Source organism: Pristis pectinata, chromosome 9, assembly GCF_009764475.1.
Source record: "Pristis pectinata isolate sPriPec2 chromosome 9, sPriPec2.1.pri, whole genome shotgun sequence".
Lineage (NCBI taxonomy): Eukaryota > Metazoa > Chordata > Chondrichthyes > Rhinopristiformes > Pristidae > Pristis > Pristis pectinata.
In genome coordinates, this window is record NC_067413.1 from 68,583,364 (window position 1) to 68,605,981 (window position 22,618).

General features: G+C 37.9%; 1 protein-coding gene across 1 annotated transcript in view; it reads left to right on the plus strand.

The window, feature by feature from the left end:
* LOC127574002 (putative Polycomb group protein ASXL3) overlaps window positions 1-22,618 on the plus strand; it is a 178,021-nt gene that overhangs the window by 45,710 nt on the left and 109,693 nt on the right. The window contains exons 3-5 of the mRNA XM_052022595.1: window positions 80-188; window positions 1,793-1,901; window positions 9,996-10,123. Coding sequence (XP_051878555.1) covers window positions 80-188; window positions 1,793-1,901; window positions 9,996-10,123 — 346 coding nt within the window. The remainder of the gene's footprint in view (window positions 1-79; window positions 189-1,792; window positions 1,902-9,995; window positions 10,124-22,618) is intronic.

The window sequence follows — 22,618 nt, forward strand, 5'->3', positions numbered from 1 at the left end:
TGCACAAAGTCCAAGTGGAAAGTGAATGTTTTGTGAGGAGTGCTCACACATTTATGTATGCATCTGTCTCTCAAATCAGTGGAACCTCTCCTCTGGCCTGCCTTAATGCCATGCTTCACACCAATGCTCGTGTGGAAGATGGAGCTTTCTGTCGAATTCCAGGAAAGATGGGTCTTTATGCCCTGAAAGTAAGTAAATACAAAACATGTTTTAAGACCAAGTACTTTTCTAATACCATGATGTGATTTGGAAACAGAAAAATCACTGGCTTGCATGTTTTTCCACAAAAAAATGTGAAATATTCAAATGTATCATTTTTGTTCAAAAGAGAAAAGTAATACTACAGTTTAGCAGATAAATAAGTTTACTAGAGTGCATGATGGTGAAGGCATTATTCCTTGCAATCTACTTGGGTTTTATTATTAAATGAGATTTTTAAAAGTGCTGAATTCATACTTGTTGGCTTCCTTAAATCAATTATATATCCAGTTATGTACTAACAATTAATTTTAAGTACTTTCATCATGTTCAAAGATACACCATTATGATTAATTTAATTTTATGCATTTCAAAGGAAGACAGACCTCACTGAGGATACCTTACTATAATATGTTGTGTGCAATGATTAATTAATAATATTGATACATCACCAGATGTGGAGATCTTTCAACTATTCTTTGAGCTCAATCAGTCATTTTTAAAAGATGTGTTTATGTAAAGCTATATCATCTCTCTCAGACAGGTCAAAATATTTAAGATAAAATATATTCTTTAGAACTTCATTAATTGCTGTTTTTTAACATAAACACAATAGCCATATTCTGCACAGTAGTGAGAGTAATGAGTGGTTAATAGATTTCTCATTCTGTGGTTGGCTTGTACATCAGAGCTCCATGATCAGCCAGATCTATAACATTTATTCGAGCTGACAGTCAGAGTATAACCATTGCAGTTGAATTACTGAAATAATGCAAGAACACTGCCATTTTAACAAGGATACATCTTAAGGCATGTATTTCAGGGGAAACAATACCACACTGGAATGTCAGCATAATTTAAATACTCAAATGCCACCTTGGGATTTAAACCACAACCTATTGATTCAGAGGCAAGAATGCTATGAGCTGAAGCAAGGTGGCATTGTATTGCTATCCACTTGAAAGGCAAGTTAAAAGCTCAAACAATTGTTAAGCTTCTAATCAAATACTGATTCTCATTTGCTGTTGAGGGAGGATCTGAGAGTGGTGAGCCAACGCCCACCCGAATTCCACAGTTATAGCTTTCCAGCTTATTATTAGTCTGAAAAATGATAATCTAAATGATAGAAATACTTAGTGTACTGTTGAAAATGCATTTCTGGATTTTTAAAAATTGTTAAATTGAATAACTTTTATTTAGAATGTTGGCTTTTCATATCATTCACACTGTTATCCATATAATCATGAAAAGGCTCAGAATCAGGAAAGAGGCAACCTTGACAGATACTGAAAGATTTGTACTTCTCTTTTGTAGCCTGGATATTGATGTCACTGGCTGCAAAGAACAGTTGTGAGCTGAAGCAAGTAAACTTTCACTATAACAGTTCAGCGTTAGTTGTCAGTGTACAAGGGCTATGTAAGGCAAAAGTAAGCCATTTGCTTTGTGTGCAGAGCAAACCTCAACAAGATGAACAACAAGGTTGATGAACTAGCTTCTGTTCAAAAGGAACATAATTGTTGCACTATTTTATATTGAAAGTGTTTCTGAAGAAAAGATGGGCGATTACTAACTTAACTGCTTTTGTTATCTACAGAAAGATGAATTGGTAATGTCAGCAGAGGGGGTCATTGATTTGGATGGCGAATCAGATTTAGACAGCTGCGAAATGGCTGAAACAAATAGCAATGAAGAGGAAAATGGAGGTATGTCAGTAACTTCGAACATCATGCTTTGGTAATTTATAAATTGTAAAGACCGGCCTTAGATCTTCATTTGAGTCTGGAAACAGTGACTAATCAATAGTAGCTTTGTACTAATATCTGTATAGCTGGGTTTTCAGCAAATAAATGAAGCTAATCACATTGTTATATGCAGTTCTTTTTCACTACGAACTATCTATTTGGCTGGGGTTTGGATGCAAATCCAGTGTTTTATAAAATATAGAATTTCTAATGTGTAAAGTACTCAGTGGATGCGAGGAGCTTTTTTCATGTTACAATGGGGTAATAGCTTTAATAACATTTTTAAAACTACATCTGCTATCTGGTAATAGGTTTGGAGGGAAATTAATTTACAAACAATGGACCTCTTAATCTCAATCATTTGGTGAAGATTGGAAGAAAGTTGCCTTTGTGCTCTTTAAGGTGGTGACCCATTCTTGGGCCTGGCAAAAAAGAGGAAGGGTATATCTTTTTTTTATTTAACTCTATAGAAGTCCAACTTTCTTGTCTGTATCACAAAAAAATTACTACTAGAGTCAGAGTTCCTCTTCTACCTTCATTGTTTAAACACCTTCACATCAGCTGCTGTAATTATAGAGTTTATTCAGCAAAAAAAATGTTAAATGTTGCATGAAATGCAACTTTTGAATGATTCAGGGCATGTTGCTAACCATAATTCTGTACATTACATTATAGCTATGACTGAATAGTTTTCAAAAGTTCACACAATCATCAGCATTTTACTCATTGATGAGTGACCCCTTTATTGCTTATTTACAGCAGTTTTTGAATTATTCAAGGAACAATTCCAGTAGCTTCCTAATCTGCACCGTTACTTTTTCCAGTAATTGCTCACTAAACAATCAGTGTTCTTCAGTAACCTCACTAACTGCATCTTAACCATTAAGCAAATTGGCACAGAGGTTGCTGATTGAAGAAGCAAAATATTGATATTATTTTTCCCACTTTAATGGGTAGATGTGCATTATCAAGACTTAGCTGCATGGAGTAAATGTTCCACCAGATAGTGCTCTTACACTGCCAAAATGGTGGAGTGTTGCAGACTAATGTTGGTTATTTTACTTGTAATGTGGTGGCATATAATCCTGTGGTGATGGAATCCATGTACGGATGGAAAATAAAGAGCTGAAGCATTAATTCTGTTCAAAGTTCTGAACAACTATCTTCTTGACATTTTGATGTGTTCTTCCAAGAAGAAATTGATAGTGATGAGCTTGTACCAAGTCAGTGAATTTCAGAAATATCACCTCAGTATATTTTTAATTTTTTTTATTTGAGTATAAATTGTAGTGTATAGCTTTTGGGAGGGATTTCCATTTGCAGAAAAATACGGAGTTTATTCTTTGTAAAATGCTAAATTGCTTTATACCTTTTGATTCTTAATTTTTTTCTTCCCTAAGAGGACAAATAACTAATGTGATTAAAGCCATATTTCCATTGACTTAGCAATTTTAATGCTCACTACATTTTGTCACGACTATTTTTGCACTACTGAATGCTTTGAAGTTATGCAAGTCCAGGAGCACTAAATTAGCTCCTAAAAAGAGATACATGAATCACAATTTTCAATTAGCTGGCACCTGTTCAATGATACCAAAGGAGCAATAAACTTGTGCTGCCTGTTTATCATAATAGTTTCAGTATCCAACCAGTAATAAGCATAGAGTTGCCAATTATCTCAACGGGGGTCAGTTCTTTGAATGGCTAGCATTAGTTAAAACCAAATTATATCATTTAAAGTGAAGGTACATTGTGGTCGCAGCAGGTAATGGAAGCCAAAAGACTTGTGGCACAATATGGGAGAGGTGGGCACTTTGGTTTTTGAATGCTGCTATGGAGACCTTAGTGCAGAAGTTAGAAAGCAGCAGTGATGTACTACTAACCCTCCAGATTCATAATGAGCAGGCAATAGAAGATAGTTATGAAGACGGATTCCAGAAATCAATCCTCAAGAACTTGGATGCAATGTTGCAAGAAGTTCAATGACTTCATACACAAGGTTAAAGTCACTGAATGCATCTTCAGCTGACATATCCCACCAGGCATGCCATTAGCCTCATGAAGTGCTGAATGGATTGCGCACTATCAATCAGAACTCATACATAACATTCTTAAGGCTCCCCTGCATCCTCACATTCTTAGCACTGCCGCAAGTCTCACATCTACATCACACAGCATGTACAAACTGCCAGTTAGTCAACCATGACAGGTATGCCATCCAAATATGGCACTTACTAAATCATTTCCCTCAATTCTGCAGGAGAGGGTTGCACACAAATGGAGGTATCAGCGGCTAACCTGCAGGGAAGGCAGAACACTAGGCATCATTGGTGAGGCCCTTATTAAACCCATAGCCAGCAGTGGGAAGGAAACCATGGAAGTGATGTATCCTTACACCCAGTCTAACTTCTCTCAATCCTGCTTTCTCCTCTTATTTACAAGCCGCAGTTGGTAGTGAAAAATACCTCATACTTTTCCCAGCTGTCTTCCGCACAACAATCTCATTGTGCTTTTCTCTTATCAGTTAAGTAAGAAGTACAATTTGGCCAGAGAAATAAGGAGAGAATGAAAATGAAGATACAAATTAATAATCCTAGCCAGTAAGTACTGACACTACACAAAATCTAGTGATTAGTTTAGGGGCAGAATCTGTTGGGATGAGTTATCAGACACAAGTCATCTGAAGCAGCAAGAGAAGGGTAAGATCCCATCTGAGTTCTGGAGAAGGTTTGTTCCTTCATGAGTATTGCTGCAGAGGATTTGCATGCGTGCATGTGTGTGTGTGTGTGTGTGTGTGTGTGTGTGTGTACGTACTACTGCAGAAAAGTAGTATGCTAAACTTGCTTCAGAAGGCTGATAGGTTGGACAATGAAATAATTTGTGTGTGAGTGGGCCCACACACCGTGTTGATCAGAGAGGAGTTCATCACCAGTCTTGCACAAGGCTTTGCACAGAGCTTGAGACCAACTCAGCCATAATGCAGTGATAGCCAACATCCAAGTTTTCTGTGCAGCAGAAACCAGCTGAAGTCTGGGGCTAGAAGTTTAGATTTTAGTCATGCAAATTCAACTTGTAGCCATCATGGCTGTTAACAACATTTTTCAAAAGTGGATGGCAGATGTTGCAGTCTAGCAACCTGCCCTCCAACAGTTTACTAGGCTTGCTGAGGTACGTACTGAAGGCCTAAAGATAACAGCATTCATGATCTCATCACTGCTACTCTGCCTGTACTCTTGCTTTTTACATGTCAATCAGTCAGGCTAGATTACTGTCACTCTTATTGAGAAGTTGTTTGAAGCCGTCTTTAAGTCATCTGCAGTCTTATCCAATGACTGATGCCCAATAAATAACCTCATATGAAACCCTCCATCAGCATTACCACTCAGTAAAACTGTGAAGGTAGGAGCACATGGATCATGAACGAGAACAGTTTAAGGAAGGCACAAGGGTGAATAATTAATCTTTTTATGCTATTTGTTATGATTTGGTTTGTAACTTTGTAACATGTATTTTGTCATTTTATTTTGGCATTGTTTATTATATTCAGAGTTGATCAAGACCACACCATTAGAAAGAGATATCCCAGTGGCCTCCATCCTTCCTCTTCATCATTCCTCTCTATCTCCCCTTCTTCATCTACTCATCTTCTTCCTGCCTTGCAGTTGCTCACCACATAACTGGTAAAAAAAAAAAGGCCTGAGACTTCATACTGGCAATGTGCTGGATGATGTTTATTTTCTTGAGTGTTGTTGGAAGTGAAAAGTGTTTTATTACACTCCTGACTTCCTTGCAAATGGTAGAAAGCCTTTGGAGAGTCATAGGTAATCCAATCTTTGAACTATCCCTGACTTCACAGGATTTACATGGCAAATATAAACCTTCAATCAGTGTTGACTCCTTCCCAGGATATTGATGGTGGTGAACTCAACTATGATAACACGATCAAATGTTGAAGGGAGGTGGTTAGACTCGTTTTGTTGGAGATGGGCATCACCCAGCACTTATGCAGCATGAATGTTACTTGTCAATTATCACCTCATGTTTGGGTGTTGTCTAGGCTTTGCTCCGTGCCAGCTTTGCCACCTGAGGAGTTGCAAATGGAATTGAATATTTTCCAATCGTCAACAAATATTCCCACTTCTGTTGTTGTGGGGGGAGGGGGTCATTGATAAACCAGATTAAGATAGGTGAGCCTCGTACACTGTCCCTGAGGTTGAGCTGATCAACCTTCAGCAAGTACAACCATCTTTCTTTGCACACAGTAAGATTATAACTGAAGGAGAATTTTCCCTTGAAGCCACTGACTTATTAATGCCACGTTCATTCAAATGTTGCCACAATGTCAAATACTCTCACCTCACCTTTGAACTTCCGCTCCTCTGCCCATATTTGGATCATGGCTGTGGTGAGGCCGAGAGCCAAGTGATTCTGGCAAAGCCTAAAGCAAGCATTAGTGAGTTTAACTGTGATACATTACAAATACATTTTGTTGGAAAGCAATGTTGTACAGACAGAGCAGGTTGGAAGAGAACCTTTGTTTTTGAATGTTCACATTAAGTTCAGTTTCTCAGTTGCTTCAGTGAACAAGTCAATGATGACTTGGAATTCAGCCTGTAAATGTGTGCATATGCATACATTGTCTACATATTGCAGTCAATGGCTGAGGTTGGAATGACCTTGGTTCTGAAATGGAGGCAACATTGGTTGAACAGTTGCTCATTCATCCTTAAGATTAGCTCCATTTGAACATGAAGATTATTGGAGATGGGATGCAATGTTGCAGCACAAAACCTTGAAGAAAAGGTTGCAGCAATGACATAGCTTTGCTTGACCTCTATTGTACTGGGAATTGAATCTGTGATGGACCTGATTGGTTAATATCATGTAGCATACATAGAATGGGGAAGCATTTTGAGGGCAGATAGGTGCAGGTGGATTAGGTTTCTGTTGAAAGCCATTTCTGTGTTTAACTGTCCCATCTTTCTATGTACTTTCTGATCCTCTCCAGTGCATATTAATCAGGGAATAACTGACAAACTTCTTCAGCATCCAGCACACCAATTCTTGGAGAATGGCAACTTTAAAGAAATGTAAAAAACAGAAAGCCATCATTCAATCAAAGCAACAGCCCATAAAAATCAATCAGCAACAAATCTCAATGTGGTTGATGATCCTCTTAAATAGTATTGCTGCTGAATGTGTGTTCAGGTGTGTAAGGCTGTATTGCAGCTGATTGATGTCACTATTTTCCTACTCTGCATACTTCTGGTGGCCATTAGCATCAGAAATACTAACAGCAGAGGAAAAGATTCAAGGATGTACTCAGAGCCTCCGTGAAGAAATGCAATAGCCCCACTAACTCCTGGGACTCCCTGGCCCATGAACACTCAAAATAGAGAAGGAGCATTTGGGATGGTATTAAGAACCTCACGGTCATTTATTGTGAGAACACAGAAGCCCAACATAAAGTGGTGAATGAGAACAGACCACCTCACAAACTGCCCACCCCACCTGCCCTGTCCAATCACCATCTGTCCCACCTGTGAGGAGGGTCTGCACTTCCATAGTAGCTTTATTAGCTATCTCACAACCCATCAAACACGGTGGAATAAAGTCATCTCAATTCTGAAGGACTGTCTAAGAAAAGTAGAAGAGAACTACCTGCCCAAAGTGGCATTGATGAGATTGTGGAACTTTTGCTACAAATGAACATATGTGCATCAATGACCATTTTGAAAACCGATTTAGCACTTTTGGATCCACACAGCGATATTTCAGAACAGAATGTTCCAGCCCCATTTCATGTTCTTATAAGGATGTTCCTCCTTTTTAATAGATCAGCACACTGGTTAGTGGTAGAAATGCTGTTTTCTGCAAATATGAATATATCAAAATAAAAATATAATTTCAATTTACAGTTGACTCCTTGAATGGTGGAGCTACAAAGGCCTAATTACCAGCATTCTGTCCAACTAAAGTTCTGGAATGAGGTGTTGAATATACCTGTTGTGGAGAAATGAGTGCAGGTCACTGTTGTCAGTAATTAATGTCATTAAAACGGTAGTTTCAATGTTTTTAACTCTTAGTGAGTATGGTCACAAAATAATCAACAGAAAAAGTTCCATCCTTAGTGTTTTCATATATAAGTGTTGAAAAGGTGATTTTTGTTTAATTTAATCACTCCACCATTGGTAGGCCATGATTTCAACTGCCAAGAATATAAATGGGGTTCTCTCCCAAAACCTGACTCTTTGGCTAAAACTGGTTACCTGGTCCAATATCTCCTGTGTAGCTTAGTGTCAAGTTTTGTTTGATAATGTTACTGTGATACGTACTTGGACATTTTGTTACATTAAGAGCAATACATTCTGTTCTTCATTATGTTATGCAGTGTATGTAACATAATCTTGAAGAGAGCTTACATTTATATACTGTCATTCATGTCTTTAGGACATTAAAGGCAGATCACAGGTGCAGGTAGATGGAACTAAGCAGAAAACCAGGCCAGCATGGACTAGATGGGCCAAAGGGCCTGATTCTGTGCTATAGTGCTCTATGACATAAGTGAGTGGACAGACGTTAGAGCAAGGATCTTCCTAGGATGTAGTTCCAGTGCAGGAAAGAAATTTAATGACATCACATGTGTGGTTGTAATAAGGGTAAATAGCAGCAAAACACATTTGCCAACAAATGCATAACTCCACTTATAATGCTCCCAGTATCATGCACTCATTGCTTAACTAACAATCAACACTCCTACCAAATGTTCAAAAACTCCAACACACAATCTCGAATTTACAATAACTTCTACATATAGGTACATCATAGCTCACATACTTCCAGCTAATGAATGGTGCAAGCACTTCACACAGATACTTTACAAAACATGGCAGAAAAATGCCACATGTAACCTCAGACTGCAGAAGCAAAGTGGAGGTGAGCCCTTCAGTGCTTACAGATTAGGTCAAATTTAAGAGAGGGTGTTAGCTGTCATGGGGTCAGCAGAAATAAGGTCTGTGACCAGCAGACAACTGGATATCGTTTGCTCATATATAATGCTTCTCATCGTTGAGGATTTATGTAGGAAGGTTAGACATTGTCAATTTCACCAGTATGATGGGAGAATTCTGTCAAGCATATTAGACGATCTTAGGATAAAGATTTGATCTCACAGTGCTGTGCATCTCATGTGCACATGACTGAATCATCCAAACTTGCTAGGTGTGACTAACAGGAAGCTTTATTGGTGGTCACACAGTATTTGCTAATTCAAGGAGTGATGGCCTTTTCATTTGAAAATATACATTAGTTTAGTATAATACTATTCTGCTGATCTTGCATCATATTTTGTGTTTTCATAGCCTGTCTAGAGATTCCATTTCACTTTGATCAAGGTCATTAATTAAAGTTTGGTTATCTCTGTTTGGGATAGGAATGTTATTCATATTTTTCTTTGAAATCATTCAGGATATTAAGAATCTTGTGCTTACCTTTAGTTACAATTCTATATCAGAGGATGCCATTGATGAAGTTCACCAAGGCAGCTGTAATGCTGTTCATGAGCAAACTAGAGAGATTAAAGCACAGATTTTTTTTTAGAGAGATGGGTATAAAGATGTAAACAATGAAAAGCTCCAGAACTTTTGGATCTGAAAGGGAGCTGAGAGTCAGGATGACTGAAAGATGACAAGTTCGTTGCAAGTAAGTCAGGAGACAGCAACCATGGAATTGAAGAGGTAGGATTGTTGCCTGTGTAAAATGATTTTTAACAGTGTCAGCCTGGAGTGCTAGTGTTGGTTGTTGAGAGGTAATTGGAGTATGGTAGTGTTCAGTGTTAGTGGACCAGGACCAGACTGATGCACTATATGAGGATACTGGGAATGACCTTCTGTACTTGCACTGCCATATTTAACAATCGGGACCCTAGATCAATGTAACTGGTTAAGTATTGCTTGCTCTTCTGCAGTAAATTTAAAATCATAGATTTTGCTTTTTTTAATGCCAGAAAGAACAGTTACAGAATAGTCAGTGGTACATTTTCCATCTTTTTTCCAGTTTGTCCAGAGCAAAAACATGTACCTGATGAGAGTTCTTCTCCACATAATACAAATTCTTCAACAACAGTTGCACAAAACAAGCTGATATCTTCTACTCAGCAGCATACCAAAAAAGCACTAAAACAGGTAAGGCTAAACAATTACAATCTTCAGTACTTTTATAATGTGGTGTTCACATTTTGTCCTCCCCTCAGCTGAAAAATGAAGTAATTCTCAAATTTAATATGAAATTCATTGTAGGATCAAACTTGTTCAATGAATCTTCTACTCTAAGATCACTAATGAACCCTGACTCACAGTGCATAACCAGATCTAAAAAAATTACAGTTCACTAGTTGGTTCAAGAAAATCAAAAAAACTGCAGATACTAGAAACCTGAAATTTTAAAAAAAAGGAAAATGCTGAAATTACTCAGCAAGTCACTCATCATCTTTGGTAAGAGAAACAGAATGAATGTTTTAGGTCGAAGAGCCTTCATCTGAACTGGGGAAAATAAAACATAATGTTATAAGTTGCAGAGAGTGTGGGGGGGGGTGGGGTTTATAGGGGTGATGGATAGGACAAAGGGAATATTTCTGAGAAAGGCTAAAGTTGCCATGCAAATGAGTTGTATAGGTCACCCATTCATTGGGCCATTAGAGAGGGAGAAAATGAACAAAAGCAATGAAATGAGGTTAGTTAGTGAACACAAACAATGGAATGTAAAAGTTGCAAATTATATGGCTTTAGGCCAGCAGGTCAAGCTGTGCTAATGGAGAGCGAAGAACTGAGCCAGTATCACAGATAGATAACTTACAACAGATATGGCCAGTTCTGACACAGACAAGGAAAGCAAGTTATAGAATTCAGTATTGGGTCTGGAAGGCTGCAACATACCCAGGCAGAAGATGAGGTGCTATTTCTCAAGCTTACATTGAACCACCTTATAATACTGCAAACGTGAAAGTGGCCAGAGATTCAAAATGTCAGGCAACAGGGAGCTCTAAGTATCTTTTGCTGACTCAAGGCAGTCACTCTGCAAAGCAGTCACCAAATCTGTATTTGGTTTCTCTGGTGTAGAAGAGATTACATCGTGAGCACTGAATGCAATATACCAGATTGGTTAGCTAAGATGCTTATTGATATATTGAGGTGGATGATTCACTTCAAAAATGCATGGAATTCTGTAGATCGACCAGCATAACCCAGCAGGCATTATACATTTGAACACAAATGGTGTCTAGCCCAGCTTCCACTTCTCAGCATGCCATTACTCCATTTCTTGCACTGAATTACAGTTTGGCAGCACAGCCTTCAGTACGTCCCATTTCCTCTGTGCTTGTGCTTTCCCAGTGTATTTCTCTGTCACAAATGTTAATGAGGGAGCTTCTCTTTTGGACACAGAAATGGCAATATTAATAGGCATGTAGGTAGAGTAGATAAATGCAATATATATCCCATGCTAAAGAGAGGACACAGACCAAAGTCTAATTGAATTAAATGTGAAAACCAGCAAATCCCATGTGGCAGGCAAGTGGGTTTCTGGACAATATTAGCAAAGTGACTAATCACAGCAATGCCTCATGAGATGACTCTCAGGTAGAGTTGACAGGCCTTCAATTTCCAAAATAGGTTAGCATGGCTGTGTAGGCACTGCCAGTGGTGAGTACAGGCAGCACACTGGATCCAACCTATTAAGAGTTCAGATTTACCTGATGTTTCAGTTCAAAAGAAATGACTTTCTTTGTTGCTGCGCTCAAGTTTCCCAGATACAGCAACTAGCTGAACAAAACATAAACACAAAGCAGGCAAATGCAACTTTTAAAGAAATCAAGGAAAGGCAGGCAACAGGCCAGTTTCATGACAAACTAAAATTATTGGTATTGGTTTATTATTGTAACATGTACCACAATACAGTGAAAAGCCTTTGTTTTGTGTGCCACCAGACAGATCATGCCGTACATAATTACATCAAGGTAGTATAAAAGAAAACAGGATGCAGGATATAGTGTTTCAGTTACAGAGAAAGTGCAGTGCAGGTAGACAAAAAAAAAGTTGGATATGATTGATTCTTATATTACACTTTCTCAAAAGAAATAAAACAGTATTAAGTTCAAAATTATGCATGGTTAGCCATTGAGCCTACTAGATATCCATCCGAGACCCAAACACCAATGGGGTAGACACTGCAGCCTTCATCGAACAGGCTACACAAAAGCATTCTGCTGTACCACAGGCAGTGACTGGATCCAACAGAGCCCAAGGTAAGGACATATTTTTTGAGTGATGCATTGTAGGGGGTGGTCGAGGAATGGCTTTGTATGCAATCAACTAGCTTGCGTTTCAAACTATTTTAGTCAATCTATTTTGACCAGTCTAGATAACAATTAATGTACCCCTTTGAACTTTGTACAATCTTTCTTACATCTACATCCATTTTCTGTTATACATTATGCTTTATATTCTGCTCAATTACTGTTAGAGGACCTCCAAACAATGTTTTCGGCCACCTGTTGTTGAGAACAGGAACCAAGTCTGAGACTTCCGTCCAGTACAGAAAAAGTACCTCATTATCAGAGGTGCAAATGTTCAGATGAGGTTATAAACCAGGGCTCCATTTGCTCTCTTGGGTGAACGTAAGAGAAGAGCACACAATTCTTGTCACAGATTTTCATCCTGTGCTCTCATCTGTATTTATCCCTTAATCTAAATTGCTAAAAGTACAACTTATCTGATCATTTTTTCCATTGGTTTTTTAGAATTTATAGAATTGTTAGAAAATTTACAACACAAAGGAAGTCATTCATTCCATCACATTCATGCTGGTCTATAAAGAGCTGCTCAAACTAATTCCATCTTCAATACTTGATCCATAGCCCTGCAGCTCTTCAAGTACACATCCAGGCATGTTTTAAATGTGAAGAGAATTTCTGTCTCTACAGCCTTTCAGACAGTGAGCCGCGCATTCCTACTACCTACCTGGTAATGATTCCTCATCTCACCGCTTATCTTTCCACCAATTACTTTAATTCTATGTCTCCTGGTTTTTGGCCCCTTATCTTGGGGAAATAGATCCTTCATGTTTATATAGGCCCCTCCTAATTTTATACACCTCAATTAAAGCTTTCCTTCATCTCTTTGATTCCAAAGAACCATACCCTGTACAATACTTCTTCATAGCTAAAATTTTCCAGATCTGGCAATATATTCCTAAGTCTTATCTGCACTTTCTCCAAAACAATCATATTGTTCCTGTGATATCCAGAACTGGTGAAAACACAGCAAATAAAACTGTATACAATAGGTATACAAAGCTGGCATAACTATCCTACTCTTATATTCTGTGCTTCAGTTAATAATGAAAGAATCCCATATATCTCTCTAGCCGCATTACCTTACAGTTTGCTGTCTTCAACCCTAGTTTTTATGGACCTGTTAAATACTGCACCATAAATTTTGACTTTTCTTTCAGAAATACACTGCAAATCATGTTGGCATTAACCAGTTTAAAATTCTGGCCCTAAAAAAACCTATCAGATCGTACAACTCATTTTTAACTTGGTCGTTCCATGCTGTTTGCTAATATATTGCTCAAGGTATTTGAAAAGTGATAATATATGGCATGTATATGAATCTATGTGCATGCTAATTCTTTTCTGAGTTCATTCTGTAAAAAAAAACAAATCAAAAGGAATTTAGGCTTTTTAATTGCTTCAGCAAAGTAATATGCATGTTACAGAATACTTAAAGAAAAATGTTACACATTTATATTAGCATCTTTGTAATCTCTAAATATCCCAAAAGCTATCACGGCCAGTGGATCTGTGATTATTGTTATAATGCAAAAAAGATGGCATCCAATTTGCACAGAGCAAGCTCAAAAGTGGCATTGTGATAATTCTTTTGTGATATTGATTGAGGGACAAGTATGAAGAAGTACATTGGAGTAATTTGCCTGCTCTTCAAAATAGTTTCATAAGATTTTGTTTGTCTACCTGAACAAGGAAGAGTCTTTGTCTAATATTTCTCTGGCAATGCAGCGGTCCCTCGGTCCTTCACTTGTGTGCCAGTCTAGATTTTGTGTGTTCAATTTTTAGACTGGGGTTTGAGTCCACAAAATGCTACCAGCTAGGCCACAGTTGTAAAAATCCAAGGGTTTCTCAGTTGATGGTGCAAGGTGAGATCATCAGTATTCATCATTGTAAAATTGAAAGCACCCTTGGGATTTCCATACACATGTTATTTAACTTAGAAGTCTGAAAGTTGCTGTCACTGATTCAGCGCACCTACAAAAGCTATTACATTTTGTCGTCTTCTCTATTTCTCCATTCCAAAATATTTACGACATCATAACAGGTTACACAGACAAAGTTTGACTATAGTAGAAAATGTTTAGAACATTATATAAATCTGTAAATCTATGTTTAATATTATTTTGTATCAATCACTGAACATCAGTGGATCGGGTCAGTCCTGCCTTCACAGTGCGCCTTGAAGTTAATGCAGGCTGTCAAGTTAGTGGGAGTGATAGTCGTTACAGTGGCCTTGTGCGGAGAAGGGTCTAAGGTACCTCATCCAGTGACATTTTTAGATAAGTGGCACAAAACTATTTCCTTTGGTGAGAGAGCACCAGAACAAGGGAATGTTACCAATGTTACTAATTCTAACTGTTATTGTCAGAAAGCACTTCTCACGAAAGGCTGTATAAATTTGAAACACTGAGGATCAGTCAATTTATAATTATCAGAACAGAGAGGGATAGATTTTTGTTTGCAAGATAATGAAAGAAAGTGGAACCAAGACAGAAACAAATCAGCAATAATTTAAATGAATGGCAGAACAAATCTGAGAGACTGAAAAACCTAAGCGTGATCACGTGCCTATCTGCTTCCATTTTTTATTATAATGTTTTTTGATTTTTAAAACATTAAAATTTTCATTAAAATTGACTCCTTTTTGTTTTATCTGTCGATTCTTTCACCTTTTCTTATATGCAATTCTAATCTAAATTGTCAGCTAATTTTCTGTTTACTTTATTTCACTTCATCTCTTTTACACCTTTCTTGAACTATTTTGTTCTTTTTCTCTGTTTATTTTTAGCAGCATTTTTAGATGTTTAAATTTTAAATATTCTGCTTACCTTTTAAAGGTTGAGATCTTTCCAGTATGGGGCTGTGGAGCAATCACACCCTTTGGATAGCTTCCTTTGCTGATGCTAATGCAGTGTACTTAAAACAATTAGGTTAGTGAGGAAAACAAAATGACAGTTAAAGTAAAATAACACTGCATGACAGACCATTGCATCTGCAGTAGCAGAGCACTGCTATGTGAGTATGTAGTTCCTGAAATGCCATGTACAAATTTTTTTTCCAATAATATTTGTACAGGATTGCTTATTTGCATTCAAAAATTTTACTGAACAACTACGCAGGTGTTGAAAGAAACTGAGTAGGAAAAGAGTTCTAATGTTAGTTTATGCTTCAAGATACGCTGTTAATATAAAGCCAAATTCTCAAGCGCTGCTTTCTCTTGACCTTCCCAGCCCCTGTTCCCACTTTTGTAGGAGGGCAGAGTATGGTTCCCATTCCTTGATGTCATGCTTTGTTGCATTTCTGTTTGCATAGTTAGATAATAGTTAAGTTGGTTCATTTGTTTTTTATTTCTAAAGGTTATGCCAGGAACTGTACAGCCAACCTGCTCTTTTAGAAGCGATTATACACAGAATTTTTAACTTCCCTTCAGCTAGCAAATCCATACCTTTTGGCTACTGCCAATACAGTATTATTGAGTTGCAACTGTGATGACGATGTGACTTTAGTTTTTTTAACTTGTTTCTATTCAGGTTTGTTGTAGTTTTTAATCATCTTCCTATCAACCCCGTCCAGTAATTGTTGATCCCTATCAAGTACCCCACATCTCCATGTGCACAACTCATTCTTTTCCACACGTGTCAACAAAATAAAAAGGTTAAAAATTAATAACTGCAACTGTTAGAAATCTGTAATAAACACATAAAATCCTGGAAGCATTCAATAGCATCTGAGGAAAGAGAAACAAAGTTAACATTTCAGGTTGAAGACTCAAACTAGGAAAGTTTTCAGGTGCAAAGAGAGGGATGGATAGAACAAAATGAATAGCTCTGATGGGGTGATGCCAGGATTATGTAGGTAATTCCAATATTTACAGAGCTATCTGATTAATAGATTGATGAGAGCAGTTAAAAAGAGAGAAAACTAAGAAAGGGACATGTTAAAGCTGTTGCTGAACCTGAAACCAAATGGACATTGCTGGAAATGCCCAGTACCTCAGGCAAAAATGTCTGTGGAGAGGGAAAACCTGAGTTAATATTAAGGTGGATAAACCTTACAACAAATCTGGCCAGTTCTGATACAAACAGAAAATATTGTTGAATTCAGTGTTAACTCCAATGGCTGAAATATGCCCAGACAGGAGATGAGGTAAATGAAGAAGGTTTTCTCACTTCAGGAAGAGAAAACACTCACTCAAGCCTCATATCGCTCTGCTCTATTTTTGTGCTTCTTTTGACACAAGTGGAACTTTCCACAGAAGACCTTGGTCGCAAACTCTTGTCCTACGGGAGGACAATATTTAAAAAAGGAGTCGTTCTGATTCCCAACGTAGCAGGACAACTCTGAAAGGAGGTAGTGTGACAAAGAACAAACTAAGAAAGAGAGATGGGAAAACGAAAAATGCTGCTAGTGGCTTGGCATATGACATTAAATGTACTATGTAAAGGACAAAAAGACATGGAAGATGGAAAGGCATTTAAATCGTGGACCTTTTTATGGTCTACTTCCTAAGATCCATTTTAACAAGAATGACACCTACAGTATCTGTTTACTTTCCTGAGGAATAGTTATGCAAGGTTCATTTATATTCTCAAGCAGAAATCAAGCAAACCTTTAGTTTTTTATCAATGATCTTTCATCATAAGACTAAGAATTCACTCAAATCCATTAAAATCAGACCCATTTACAACCCCTCCAAAAATGAAGCAGGGCCTAGTTTTAATTGAAAAGTGAGAAGTAGCATTTGTTTGTTGTAATTATCTTTTCTGTCATCTCCCTTGACCTTCATGTGAACCACTATTGATGAACCCAATGTCATCATTTTGGAGGTCCGCATTACTAGAAGCTTAACTGAATGAACAATATGAGCTATCAGAGCTGGGCAAAGGCTGGCTACTTTACAAAGAGTGTCTCACCTCTTAAACCTGCAAGCCCCTCTTGCATTTGCAAGGCTCAAATGAGAGAGGAATGGCATAGTCATATAAGGGGGTGGAGATATATATATATATATATATATATATATATATATATGACAGCAGTTGTTACAGTTTTAGTCTTTGACTAATAGGTGATATCTGGAATAGTTTTCTTGCTCAGCCTTAAACTCAATAAAGTGAGTAAGGCACATTCATTTTAACAGTTTTCAGAACACTTGATCAGGACTATTATCAGCTGTTTTGTTCTCCAAGTTAAAATCTAACTTTGTAGCTGGAAGTTAAACATTATTTACTGATGTTGGCTGTGGTGTTATCAATGTCAGTTGATGAATTGTGACTAAACTGGCAATGAAGAGACAATAAAGATTCTAAAACTCAGTTCTTAGAGCTTCCGACTTCACCTTGACTATTGCCGTATCAACACTGTAGAAAAGTTCACAGTACACCATACAATACTACATCTTGATAGAAGAACAAAGCTCATAACAATCTGATGTAGGTGTTGTGAATAGGAAATGTGTGTTCTTCATTTTTTTTAAATATTCAGTGAAGGAGGCCACAGACAGAGAGGTCAGTGGGGGAGTGGGATGGTGAATTAAGACTGGTCCCTTGGATGGCAGATTTGCCCTATGAGGAGATTGAGTAGAATAGGTCTGTATCCTCTAGGTTCTGGAAACATGAGAGCAGGCCTCATTTACACATACAATATTCTTACAAGGCTCACCAGGAAGGTTGTTTCCTGGCTGAAGAGTCTAGAACTGGGTCACTGTACCAAAAGAATGGTTAGGTCATTTAGAACTCAGATGAGGAGATATTTCTCCATGTGGAGCACGGTGAATCTGTATCCGAAAGGTTGTGGAGGCTCAGTCATTCAAAACAGAAATTGATAGATTTCTGGATATTCAGGAAATCAGGGGATACGTGTATGGAAAATTTGGGAAAATGGCAGTTGAGATAGATGATCAGCCATGATGTTGATGATAGGTAGAGCAGGCTTGAAGGCTCAAATGGTCTACTCCCATTTCAGTATCCTGTGTTCTTAGATAGTACACAGTGTAGGCATTATGTACTGGTGATGGATCAAACTCTTGAGCTCATGAATAGCTGGCAATCAAGTAGCCTATCAAGGATTTTGAGCTTCTTGAATGTTGTTGCAGCACCACAGATCCAGATGTGTGCCATATATTTCCTCACCACCCTCATGGATGGTGTCTGACAGATGGGGGAGAGGTCTTGGGAATGAACAGCTGAGTTTCTTACTGCAGAATACCCAGCCCCTAACCTGTTACTGTATCCACATTATTTATGTGGTTAATGGAAACCTTAGAATGTTGATGGTGAGGGATTGGCAATTAGGGAAGTGGTGGATCTTTAGTTGGAGGTGGCCATTGCCTGCTATATGCGTGGCATGGATGTTAGATCCCACTTCTCAGAACAAAGTTGTTTGTTAGTCTTGTAGGAATGTATGATTACTCATTATGAGTAATTATAAATGGAGTTAACATTATCAGTAAAGTTCTGCATTTTTGATCTTCCAATAGAGGTAAGGTCAGTGATGAAGAAGCTGAAGATGGTTGGGCTAAAGCTATAGCTCTGAGGAGTACCTTCAAAGATGCAGAATTCTTTTTCCTTGGAGAAGCTAGGGGCAAAGTAGGACAAAGAAATATTTAAACTTATAACTAAAAGTAAAAATTAAGAATGGTAAAAGTTCATCGATACATTTCCATCTTTGGAAAGAAGCAATTTCATTATTTCAAATATGCTAAAACCTGTAAAGACAGAAGTGCAACATCACCACCGATGGATAAAGTGTGCATTGCAAGCATTAGTCATTCTAGATTTAACTTTTGAAATTCACGTGGTTGGGTGTGCATAAAAAGTTACTGGAGTTATCTAAAAACAAAAAAAAAACCTTCAGATGCTGGAGATTTGAAATAAAAACTGAAAATGCTGGAAACACTCAGCAGGTCAGGAACATCTGTCGAGAGAGAGAAAAGCAGCATTAACAGTTCAGGACAACGATCTTTCAATGGAACCACAGCATCCTTTTCATTAAAATATGTAATTTAAAATACTATTAATTTTAATATTCTCCAAGCAAATTCTCAGTGGTCCTGCTCATATTTTCAAATATTTCTTTTCTGTTTCCAGTAGTAAATGTCTAATGGTGCTTGATGTATTCGTAGATGAAAGAAAAATATTGCATTTATATAGTGCCCTCTATAACCTTGAAATTGTAAGGTACTTTATACCCAATGTACCTTTGTAATAGCAGCAATATGATGATGATTTGATAATTTTTTTAATGATATTGTTTAAGAGGTAAACATTGGCCAGGACATCGTAGTGATCACCTCTGCTATTCGTCGTATTGTGTTTGTGGATCTTTTGCATCCATTTAAGAGGTCAGACTAAAGTTCAGTTAATATCTCATTGTCAAGATAACAACTCTGAAAGTAAAACACTCTGCTGAGAAAAAACAGGAAAGCATCACTCAGTCTAGACCATGTCATTAAGTCCTTGGAGTGGGACAAATTCACAACCTTCTGATTCATGCAAAGAGCACTAATATTGAACCATGGCTAACACTGCAGTACTTGAACATCTCATATTCTGAGATTTTCATTTACCAATCTGTAACGAAGAGGTGCAAAGGGAGCCCTTGTCATCTGAATTGGATGTCATGTTATTGGCACGTGTCCTCGCATGTATGTCGTTAGTGTTTTCATAATGGATGGAAGTATTTAGTGAGATACAGATATGAATTGTTTAACTGCTTTATGTTGCTTACCAATCAAAGTACAGAGTAATAGCTGTAATCAGTTTCATCTTAATTCCTCAAACTTCAATTTTTTTTTATCCTGCATTGCTGCCTCAGTGGTCTTGTTAACCTAAGAATGGAAGGCAAGGCATTAGGCAGAGGGATCAGGAGATCAGTATTTTTAATGATTAGAGAAGAAATCAGGAGTCCAGCATTTCCAACAGAGTTAGGGAGTGGCATATTCAAAGTCAGAAAGCAAACTGCAGATTGGGATGGGTGGGGGGTGGGGGGGAACAGGAGGAGTTTTGCTCCAAAGAATGAAAGTATGTCATTCACTTACCTGTCAAACATCATAGTTCAATTCTATTGTAACAGAGGTGCCTGACGAAGAGTGCCCGACAAAACAATGTCATCCAAGTTCCCTTGCAATGTTCCTAAAGGGGTTTTGCATGAGGAGTGATAACATTCAGTGCATCCTTGAAGCAGAAATTGCATCAGGGCCAGAAGGGTAACACAAACCCAGAAGCTGCCATGCAACATTTTGGAGTGACTCAAGATGACTTGGAAATGGTCATTATTGCCTTTTACTCCAAAAAGAAATCTTACTTTGCTTGTGTAATGTTGGAAAAAAACCTTTATGCACTTTACTTTCTCGGCATAAATATTTGCTATTGGTTTTCTACCAAGTGACAAAGAATATTTTCAAAGGCTGGTATTATTTTTTCATCTTTTAATATATTTTCATATTTTCCTTACAACGTAGAAAGAGGCCATTTGTATCATCAAGTGTGCTGACTTTAGAGTAATACCATCAATCTCATTCCCCAATTTATTTTCCTTCAACCCATTCTCTCTCAGATGCCCATTAACTCACATCAATTCTCCTACCACACACCCACACAATGGGTAATTTACAATAGCCAATTAATTCTAGCAGCATGACTTTGGGATGTAGGAGGAAAGCTGAGTACCCAGATGAAACCCACACAGTCACAGAGAGAACATGCAAACACTATCATTTAATTTTTTTGATCAGCTACAGATGAATCACTTTTACTTTTCAGTTTTTCTGCCTTTAAGGATTTTTTTTTGCAACTTGTGCATTACAATATTTCTTTAAATGCTATCCATTGGCTGTCCACTATCATACCTTTTATTGCACTTTCCCATCAAAAACAGCTAACTCTCCTTTCATACTTTCATAGTTTCCTTCATTTAGATTTAAGACCCTAGTTTAATATTGAACTACATCACCTTAAAACCCACTGTAATGTTCTGTCATATCAAGGCCACTTTTTCCATAAGACCCCTTGACAGCAAAATCATCAATCAATTTCTTCTCTTTGCTCAAAACAAGATCCAAAATAGTCATTTCCATAGTTGGTTCCCTGCATGTTGATCTTGAAAAGTGTTTTGAATACAGAATTCTGCATTCTGTTTTTTTTAACCTTTTGTACTACCTTGATGTACTTGTGTATGGAATGATCTGTCTGGATGACATGCAAACAAAAGCTTTTCACTGTATCTGTACCGATTACCAATGAATTTATCTTTGCTTATTATTGTAAATTTGATTCACCTAATCTATATGTAGGATAGGTTTCCATAATTACTATATTACCCCTATTACACTATTATGATGTCTTAAAAGGTATGAAGGTAGACAAATCTCCAGGGCCTGACCAGGTATATCCAAGGACACTGTGGGAGGCGAGAGAATAAATTGTGAGAGCCCTGGCTGAGATATTAGCCAAGGGTGAGGTGTCAGTAGACTGGAGGGTAGTGAATGTTTTGCTTTTATTTAAGAAGGACAGCAAAGAAAAACCTGGGAGCTATAGACCAGTAAGTCTAACATCTGTGGCAGGTAAGGATTTTGAGGGATAAAATATACTGGAGAGGGTTCTGAGGGGTAAGATATACGTGCATCTGGAAAGACAGATGTTGATTTGGGATGGTCAGCATGGCTTTGTGAGTGACAGATCGTGTCTTATGAATTTGATTGAGTTTTTTGATGATGTGACCAAGAAAGTCGATGAGGACAGGGCAATAGATGTGGTTTATATGGACTTCAGTAAGGCCTTTGGTAAGGTTCCACATGGTAGGCTGCTCTGGAAGGTTAGATCACATGGAATCCTGGGAGAGCCTGCTAATTGGATATACAATTGGCTTGATGGTAGGAAGCAGAGGGTGATGGTGGAGGGTTGTTTCTCGGACTAGAGGCCAGTGTCTAGTGGTGTGCCTCGGGTCGGGCCTGGGCTCATTGCTGTTTGTCATCTATATCAATGATTTGGATAAGAATGTACCAAACATGGTTAGTAAGTTTGCAGATGGCACCAAAATAGGTGGTATAGTGGACAATTAAGAAGGTTATGGAAAAATTGCAGGGGGATCTTGATCAACTGAATAAGTGGGCCGAGGAATGGCAAATGGAGTTTAATTCAGATGAGTGCGAGGTGTTGCATTTTGGAAAGTCAACTCCAGGTAGGACTTTCACAGTGAACAGCAGGACCTTGGGAAGTGTTGTAGAACAGAGGGACCTTGGAGTACAAGTAGCTGGTTCCCTGAAAGTGGAGTCACAGGTAAACAGGGTGGTGAAGGTGGCTTTTGGCACGCTGGCCTTCATCAGTCAGGGCAT